Here is a 9,005-nt window from a genome sequence, read left to right as displayed (position 1 = left end):
ATCCATTTTTAAATTTAGGGTGTGAAAGTAAAAAAAATAAAATTATTTTTTTTAATTACAGCTAATAATGACGTAACTGAGTGACCTTTAATATGGATTTGGTTCCTTAGAGATAAACTGAAGCATTAGATTTAAATCGCCGCTAGCACACTGCACCTGTGTACCATATACGTGTGAAAAGCAGCAACAAATCTGTTGATAAGTGTGCACCCATCTATCAAATGTGAAAGACGTTTTCACACCGATTAGCGGCTAAGAGGCTTTGTTGAAACTCAAGGCGCCTAAGAACAAAGTGGTCGCGCCTCATCCCCATCTGACCGAAGGCAGTTAAGCTTTGACATTGATGGCCTGAAATCAATTATCACAACCACAGACTTCTAAATGCCATCACCTTGCATCATCTTTAAGTGAGTCTTAAGTCAGATCAATTCAACTGTTACTAAGGCTAAAACCTCAAATGAAGTACAAATATCAGATATTTTTTCAAACATTTCTGCAACAGTAAATTCAAATTTGAACAAATCTGCTGCACAATTACACTTTACATGAGTGAGCTTGTCATCGTGCTTAGTTGGAAATCACACTTGAATAGAAGTACACCACCACTTGGCATGAACAGTCATTTATGATCAATTAAAAAAAATAACAGAACCATTGTTACCTGGTCAGAACTGATAAACTTGTCCGAACACAAATCACACAGCATTTCTGTAATAATTAAGTGCAATATAATTTGTGTGTAAACTGGAGGTATTGTCCAAAAAGGTCAGCGGGTCATTATGGTGTGTATATATACACAACTGGTTCCAATATGTTGCATTTGAAGCTTTTACTGTGCTCCAGTCATCTCGGGCTCCGCGGCGTTAAGTGATGGCTTTAAAAGCTCTCTTCTCTGCATACTTCAGCTTATATTTCCTCTTAAACCTAAAAAAAAGGAGTGGAGAGGCGTACATTTTTAACAATCTGCATGTCCTTGTGATCCAAGGATGACATGTTATGTAAAAGTGAAGCATATTCTTACTTGGCTCTTTCTCTGGGTTCAATTAGGTTCCTCTTCTGCAGACTCTTGAAGCGGTCTTTGAGGATGCTGCCCTCTGGCTGTAGCAGCAGGGCATTGCAACATGTCCCAAAAAACAGCCAGGACACATTTCTTTTAGTCAGTGCCTTGAATACTTAATTACTCACACACATTATAATTCCCATATTTATTCAAAAACTTATTCACAAAAATGTTTTTCAAAAGGTTTTTATCCCCATTGGGAATTTAAATTATATTGGACATTATTTATTATTATTATACCAAGTCTGTATTTCGGGCCATTACCGCCACCTTTTTTCCATTGATGGAAATGAAGCAAAACTCTTTGTCAACCACCGGAAAGAAAGTCAACACCAATTGGGAATGGGGATTTTGGGTGCGAGCCTTAGCTTTAATTTTAAGATCTATAATTTGCTCCTGAATGAGTATAAGTCAGAGTACCACCCAAACTGGGAAAATGAACAACTTAGAGTCAGAAATTATGGTAAACAACATCGAAAATGTATCAAAACCCTTAAATTGAGGACAATACTATCCTCACTGGTAAGAAGAAAGTTTGACAGGGAAGCAGTACCTTGAGTTGCCGTAGGGAACTGGTGAGCTCGTCACTTAATTTGATTTCAAGGTCCTCAGGCTGAAACCTGGAAAATGGACAAAACTCCTCAAATCCAGAACATCAGTTAGGGGTAGGGGGGAAACAACAGTATAAGCTTACAACTGGAGAGACGTGAGCGGAAGAGGGCAAGTTGAGTTTAAAATGCAGAGCCAGCTATTTCTAATATAAATTAGAAAACTAGCTATTTTAAGTCAAGACGAACTCCCATTAAAACCATCACAGCAGATTCTCTGAATTTCATCATGCATGCCAAATTTCAAAGGAGTCATTTTGATGAAGACAGACTTCTTAATTGCTTGTATACAAATAGTTGGAACTCTGGTGTGCCTGCCTATGCAAAGTGTGAAATTACATAAATGCTGAAAATGTGTCGGCAAATAAGCGGTTCTTCCCCTGCTCTTGAAGGAGTCTCTCAGTCTCCAGAAGTTTCCAATAACACCACAAAAAAATCTAAAAAGTCACAAAAAGTTGTTGCAGGCCAATTTTGAAAAATAGTCGAGAGGGAAAAGTCAGGAAGGGGGGACTAAAAATAATTACAGTATGACTGGTGGATGCTAATTGCACTATTATTCTTTAGCCTTTTTACTTGCTTACAAATAGTTGGAACTCTGGTGTGCCTGCCTACGCAAAGTATGAAATTACACAACTAAGTAAATTGTTTGGAAGCTGCTGAAAATGTGTCTGCTTTTAAAGGAGTCTCTCAGTCTCCAGAAGTTTCCAATAACGCCACAAAAAATTTATTATAAAAATGCTGCCAAATAGCTCCTTCAAATGGTTCTCAAATGTAAATGATCTGGTAAACAGTAATATAAATCAAATCTATCCCTCTTGGGATATTGACATTTTGTCACTGGACTGTTGAGATCATTCATCAAAAAAATGTGGGTTTTAATGGTTTCTAAAGTGCATTCAGGGACTAGATGGAAGTCCCATAATGCAACTGGTCTTACTAGCGAGTTTAATGTCATCTCAGAAAAGCTTTTAACATAATGAGACCGATTTGATGAGCGTGTTAAGTGCATACTTGAGTTTGCCGAGGCGTCGAGGCTGAGATTTCTCGGCCTCCATCTTGGCCTTCCGTTTTTTCTGTCTTGCAGCGGTTCTCTTTTCGTGCTGTTTGATGGTATCTTTGATGGAGCGAAGCTGGAAAAGTTGTTGTCGTTTGCTGGTCTGATCTTTCTCAGCCAGCCGCTGTTGCTCCTGATGGAACAAAAGTTGCACAAAAGGCAAGATGGTAACTTATTTCGGGACGCTTGTACATATGGCCAGCTGCATCCAGAATTGCAACACCAAAAGAAGAAACTGTGGTCGCAACAGTAAACAAATTTCAACAGTAAGCTTCTTTTAGTACATAGTAACTTTGTGAGCACCTTCATCTTCGTTGCCTTTTCTTTTTTTCTTTGTTTCTCAGTTTTCTTCTCTGCCAGCACGATGGCTCCTCCTACCCCACCCCCTTCTTCCTCCCCGACAGCAGGCATCTCTTCGTCTTCATCTTCCTCCACCAGGCCTTCCACTTCCTCATGAAACACAGTCTCCTGCAGACCCAAACACAGTTACAATCAAGAATTTGCCAAACTGAGACCCAAGAGTGACAGCAAAAGTGGAAGGACTCAGTACCTCTGTCGCTTTATCTGCTTTCTTGACAGTGAGCTGTCTGTTAATTTTGTCTTTCTCCTTCTTTTTCTTAACCTCCACGTTGTGAGCTTCTTGTAGTAAAGCCTGTATTCAAATTGGAAGCAAATAAAAACCATGCAAGTCTTCCGTTCATTATCTGCATATTTAAAAGTAAACATCCTTAATATGTTGATAAATCGATTTCTTTCCAATTCACATCCAAAAAGTAGCAAGTATGCGTACTTGAAATATATATTTAATTTACGCAGCTTGTTGCTTGTTTTAAAATCCTCAGATCCCAAGATACTATTCACACAACAGTTTCCTGAGCTCCTGTGAGTTGTCTTCACATTTCCAAAAAGGAAATACTGGGAGCGCAAGGATGAGATCATCATTGGACACGCATCTCTGAAATATTCATCACCAATTCAGCCCATTTGAAGGTATTTTCTGCAATGCACTATCATGAATTATCCTCAGAGGTTGTATTATCAGTTTCAAACAAGGATTTGAGAGTTCTAACAATTACAATACAGGTCGATGGGAAAGGAAGAAAGCCCCCGCAGTTTGAGCGTGAGAAAGTTAATCATTTTATGTTCAAGTTCCTGACTGTTCATGTTTCTGAGGAAGTAGTCAAACAATCACAAGCTGAACAGTCAGACACTTTTACCTGAAACTGACAGGTTGTATGCATTAATGGTCCTTTGAGTCAATACAGTAGAAGGAAAACTTACCTGATGGGAGAAGAAGTCTGGATTATAGGAACCTCCAGGTGCAATCACCTCCACTGCCGGTAAAATGGATGGCTTCTCATTCAACTTCTCTGGCCGCTACCACGATATAAACCAACAGATTACTACTAAATTGATCAGCAACATATTGTGATGAACATTTTAATATGCTTTCTTACCTTGACTGGCTTCTTGCCAGTCTGCTGAAGGTACCATGGATCTGCTGTATTTGTGGCTGTTCGGGAAGGGAAAAAAAAAACTGAGGATTACCACTTGAGTTTTTTAAATATTTAAGCACTACGGCTGATGTCAGTCTCCCCCCGTGACATGTCACCATCAGAGTTTAATGGGCTCTTATCATCATACAAAAGTAGTTGTGTTTCAAGAGTGTTACAACGAATTAGACAACTAAACAGATATGCAAAATAAGAGTGGCTACGGAAACCTCTGCAAATAATGCACAAATGTTTTAAGATGAGCCCACAACTGGAAATGTGCGCCATTGCAACAAAGCGTTGCACTAAAAATAGCACACCTACACTTGGAAGAAGAAAAAAAAACTTTAGCCCCCTCCCCCCCCAAAAAAGGTCAGTTCCACATGATTAACAAAACAGACAGCAAGCAAATGTATGAGAACATTGTTAAACAAGAAAAAAACAACACTTACACTCTAGACCCCAGATGTCATAATAGTCTCTGTTTGGGTTGTTGTTGGCCTCTGTCACTGCCTTTTTAGGTGTTGTGTTTGATATCTGTCTGTTGAGAGCCTTTCTTTGTGTCCGTGGTATTACGCCTTTGGCTGCCAAATGCTCTAGCCTCTTGAGACGATGACGAAGTTTCTTTGCATTGGGCTGTTGGTAGGCCAGCACACTGGAGAAGCATACAGACGGGAGCGCTTAGCAATTTATTGTGTGGGGAACAAGTACATAAAACCTAATAGATAGCAACATTAGGTTAAAATTGTATTTAGCTGTTCTTTTGCAACTCCTCAGATCCCAAGAGACCATTCACACAATAGTTTCCTGAGTTCCCTTGTGTTGTCTTCTCATTTCCAAAAAAGGAAATACTGGAAGCGCAAGCCTAAGATCATCAAAAAATGTCAGGACTAATGTTAGGGAAGATTTTCAACAAAATCATTAAGTGTTGTATACTGACTCTTTAATTGGTGGAACAAGTGAGTCATGCTGAAGGATCAAGTCTATCCTGAGAGGACGCTGTGACTTCCCTTTCTTCTTCTTGTCCTTCACTTGCTCCGATGCTTTTAAGACAAACATTTATTTCAGATTCAAATCAGCGTTTATCATACTACAATTTAGAAAAGACTGCAAATAATTGACAGTGTAAAGTAATACTCAAATTAATACTGCGTTATGCCCTTTGACTACCTTTGTGATCATCCTTTTGTTGTTGTTGTTGTTGTCCGACATCCACAAAGAACAAATTGTCATCCGATTTCTCAGCCAACAGCCCACTGCAACAAATACAATACGTACAAAAGGCCATCACTTCAACGAATAACTTATACAGTATATTTTCACAACAGATGCACGCGCACATGGTGTTAATGAGAAACCGTGTTCACACATGGTCAACATATCGATACATTAAACGATTCGACGTGTTTTCTGAGGTTGAATTTTTGTGGTTTCATAAGTGAACCTTAGGACAACTCACCCGGTAGTCCTCTCCTGATGCCTGATGTCTTCTAAAAAGTCTTCTACATCTCGAATGTCACTGTGTTTGTTCCAGTTCTTTTTCTTATTCTTGCTCACGCGCTTTCTTCGACTGCTAACCCCGCTTGTAGGATCCGAGGACTTCAAACTTAAAAAGCCTGGCTGTGAGGCCACCATGTGTTTCAGTCTTCGGGCAGCCGCCATGTTGGAACTGAAAAAAAATTAACGTTTCTTCTTCTTTTATGGCTTTTGTGACGTACAGCGTGGAAGCGCACTTTGGCGTCACCTAAAGCCTCAATATCGTACTACACATCATATTTGACAAAGTTAATGATAGTACATACAGCACTATTATTTTGGTACGTCTTGTTTTTCTGAACGTTACATTAAATTATCATAGAAAATATTCTTAAATGTCATATTCTTGGAAGTACAAATTTAATCAAAAGTGTTCCTTTGGGTTTGTATGTACATAATAAAATGAGGATACAACAATACACCCAAATAAAATATTGAAAAGTACAAAATGCTTTATAACAATATGCCAAAGACTACAGAAACCAAATTTACCTGTATTTTATTTCTATGTAAAATACAGCTCTAAAACCCAAAATATATTTAAAGTCAACTCAATGAATGAACAAAATATATAATTCTTAAACTGAGAATGTTTTTATAGTGCACATGGCGTGTTCGTTGGTAATCATGTTGTGGCATGTATGTTTGTCCCAAATGCATCATGGGAAACGTGCCTCCAAACGCGCTCCGATTCTTTTTCTTTTTTCCCTCCCTTCATTTTGTAGCGAGAACAACGCGTAAGAGACTCAAGAAATTAAATCGCAATTGAAAGCTGCAATTTCTCACTAAAAATTCAAAGGTATGTATCATATTTTCATTCGAACGTAAATCTATCATTTCCAGAAGTTCTGAATATCGGATGGACGAATATTTCGTTGATTGAAAACCAAAATAAAACGCAAAGCCGTCGAGCCTTTATCCGCCTGCTGCGAGTCAGCAACCTGAAGAAGCTTTCGTGGTCTGCTCGATTTTGTCTCGGAAGTGCGCCTTTACTAAATAGTCTGCTGACAAAATAATGTCCACCAAGTGAAAACTTGACATGTCTAATATCGTCTCCGAAAATAATATTCCACTTTCATTCAACGGGGTTTACGCAATTCGATCGTTTTCTCCACCAGTATTGCGAACACTAGTGAATTTTCCTTCCCGTTTACGTGCTTCATGGCAGCAGCCAGCCATTATGTGAGGGTGTGTTAGTGGACGAACATAGGGCAGCCAACGGGGGCGGTGTCACTCGTGTTTCTTCTAAAATAGCTCGTTCTCAATAGGAAAATATACGCTAGTGCCACACAGGGAGCACATTTTAAACTAAGCGAACATACCCTTTTCGCTGCGCAATGGGAGGGATTTCTGCAATGCTAGTGTCATTGGTTGAAACCTCCATAACAGCTTTCAAGTGCTCGCCTGATTGGACCTCTCGGCTGTCATTTATTACATCACGCCTTCTGTTTCTAAACTGCCCTTGTTGAAAAACATGTCCTAACGCGTACAACAATCTGAATAAAAGCGTTTGTAATGTTAATACCATACTTTTATATCGTTTTACACATTTTCCAACTTTTAGATTAATATTCCAGTTTTGCATGCCCTCTATATCCACAACCACAATGCTATATTCACATGACACTTTTAATTTGGCATACTTTAACTGAAACCAAACTTTGTATACTTTTAGCTTTGATCCACAGTAGCAATGGCCCGTACAAAGCAGACTGCTCGTAAGTCCACTGGAGGTAAAGCTCCACGTAAGCAGCTGGCCACCAAGGCTGCCCGAAAGAGTGCCCCTTCCACCGGAGGTGTGAAGAAGCCCCATCGCTACAGGTGAGAGCCATGTGCCTCTTTAATTAAGCAAGACAAGAATTTAATAATCTTCAACAACATCTTGCTCTGTTATACAAGATGACAAAATCAGGATTCCTGTAATGTACTGATGTGGACCATCAGGAAACAAAGTGCAATATTTTTTCTGTCTTGTACAGGCCCGGGACCGTGGCTTTGCGTGAGATCCGTCGTTACCAGAAGTCCACTGAGCTTCTGATCCGCAAGCTGCCCTTCCAGCGCTTGGTGAGAGAAATCGCCCAGGACTTCAAGACAGACCTGCGTTTCCAGAGTGCAGCCATTGGTGCTCTGCAGGTCTGTGTCATTCAGATTAGCTTTGGTATCTTATCAATGTGGTGATGTCATCTCACTAAAAATGCCTCATTATTTTTCTTGCGTTTTAGGAGGCAAGCGAGGCTTACCTGGTGGGTCTGTTTGAAGACACCAACCTGTGTGCCATCCATGCCAAGCGCGTCACTATCATGCCCAAAGACATCCAGCTGGCGCGTCGCATCCGTGGGGAGCGCGCTTAATTTTTTTTCTGTCTGCTCATCACCATCCTTTCCTTCTCCCTATATAGATAGTAGTTTGGTTTGAGGTTCTCTATATATTATGACTGTGATAATCGTAAATGTGTGATTGTCTTGGTTGGTGCTACAAGTAGAAGAGTTTGTTTAGATATATATTCATTTAGGTTTAAACTTTACACTCCTCACTTTATCTATCGATATGAATATGGTGTTTTTATTAGCCATGAGTAAGTAGTGTGTAATCTGGAATGAGCATATTACATAGCGTCGACATTTTCAGTCTGCAAACAATGATATAATGGGTCCTCTGTTTTTCTTTTTAAAAGACATAAAACACAGTCAGTTCTATTTTTACAATGGTGGTGTTTAATATTGTATCAGAATCCAAATATTTTATTCTGGTTAAAATGTCATTGCACTATAATGACTGCATGGTTTGACACTTATACGCGGCAAATATGTAGCAGACCGAAATTGAATTGACACTTGGTTTTCACCACACTGTTATGTCCATGCAAGGTTATATGATGTTTTGGTTTCTCTCTCAGGTCGATAACCTATTTTTTTTCTACTGTTTTTTTGTATGTGTGTTTGGTCATTTTGAAGGCTAAAACATTTGTACTCCAAAATTCACATACAGACATGAATAAACTAATTGTGGTTGAATAGTGTGTGATTGAATGCTATCTTTAACATTTACAAGAAAATAGTAATGAGCGTTTAGACAGCTCGTGATTTTTTTTAGCCAGCGTTGCTGCTGTAATATTTAGTAAAAATGGTGATTAAAATTGTGAGTGATGAGGTAGGAACAAAAATAGATGGCATAAATGCATAATACGTTTAAAAATAAATACAGTTTGGTAGTAACGGGTTCGTCCAAAAATTTAATTATGTAAATCAAAATTT

General features: G+C 39.0%; 2 protein-coding genes across 2 annotated transcripts; one reads left to right on the top strand and one right to left on the bottom strand.

Moving 5' to 3' along the window:
- Positions 1-606: 606 nt before the first annotated feature.
- Positions 607-6,087, bottom strand: nop53 (NOP53 ribosome biogenesis factor). Its single transcript, XM_088380665.1, has 12 exons — positions 5,675-6,087; positions 5,386-5,471; positions 5,156-5,258; positions 4,668-4,870; positions 4,180-4,235; positions 4,004-4,099; positions 3,273-3,374; positions 3,026-3,190; positions 2,680-2,855; positions 1,614-1,680; positions 1,022-1,098; positions 607-924 (listed from the first exon to the last, which is right to left on the bottom strand). Exons 1-12 carry the CDS (start codon positions 5,875-5,877, stop codon positions 864-866), a joined length of 1,395 nt encoding a protein of 464 aa, XP_088236791.1. The 5' UTR covers positions 5,878-6,087; the 3' UTR covers positions 607-863.
- Positions 6,088-6,393: 306 nt separating this feature from the next.
- Positions 6,394-8,765, top strand: LOC148395178 (histone H3.3A). The gene is made up of 4 exons (XM_088380666.1): positions 6,394-6,550; positions 7,427-7,572; positions 7,731-7,884; positions 7,974-8,765. Exons 2-4 carry the CDS (start codon positions 7,445-7,447, stop codon positions 8,100-8,102), a joined length of 411 nt encoding a protein of 136 aa, XP_088236792.1. The 5' UTR covers positions 6,394-6,550; positions 7,427-7,444; the 3' UTR covers positions 8,103-8,765.
- Positions 8,766-9,005: the final 240 nt, after the last annotated feature.

The sequence above is a fragment of the Syngnathus floridae genome, chromosome 7 (genome assembly GCF_059516105.1).
Source record: "Syngnathus floridae isolate MCC-2025c chromosome 7, RoL_Sflo_1.0, whole genome shotgun sequence".
In the NCBI taxonomy this organism is placed as follows: Eukaryota; Metazoa; Chordata; class Actinopteri; order Syngnathiformes; family Syngnathidae; genus Syngnathus; species Syngnathus floridae.
This window is presented reverse-complemented; position numbering and strand designations above follow the sequence as displayed.

What these genes read in the sequence shown, in the direction of transcription:
- nop53 (XM_088380665.1), bottom strand. Translation starts at nt 5,877, where the DNA reads ATGGCGGCTGCCCGAAGACTGAAACACATGGTGGCCTCACAGCCAGGC. An exon ending in TGACATCTGGGGTCTAGAGT is followed by an intron (nt 4,236 to 4,667) that starts GTAAGTGTTGTT and finishes CTTCCCGAACAG; the next exon opens with CCACAAATACAGCAGATCCA. An exon ending in GTTCCCTACGGCAACTCAAG is followed by an intron (nt 1,099 to 1,613) that starts GTACTGCTTCCC and finishes CTGCTGCTACAG; the next exon opens with CCAGAGGGCAGCATCCTCAA.
- LOC148395178 (XM_088380666.1), top strand. Translation starts at nt 7,445, where the DNA reads ATGGCCCGTACAAAGCAGACTGCTCGTAAGTCCACTGGAGGTAAAGCT. An exon ending in AAGAAGCCCCATCGCTACAG is followed by an intron (nt 7,573 to 7,730) that starts GTGAGAGCCATG and finishes TGTCTTGTACAG; the next exon opens with GCCCGGGACCGTGGCTTTGC. An exon ending in CAGCCATTGGTGCTCTGCAG is followed by an intron (nt 7,885 to 7,973) that starts GTCTGTGTCATT and finishes CTTGCGTTTTAG; the next exon opens with GAGGCAAGCGAGGCTTACCT.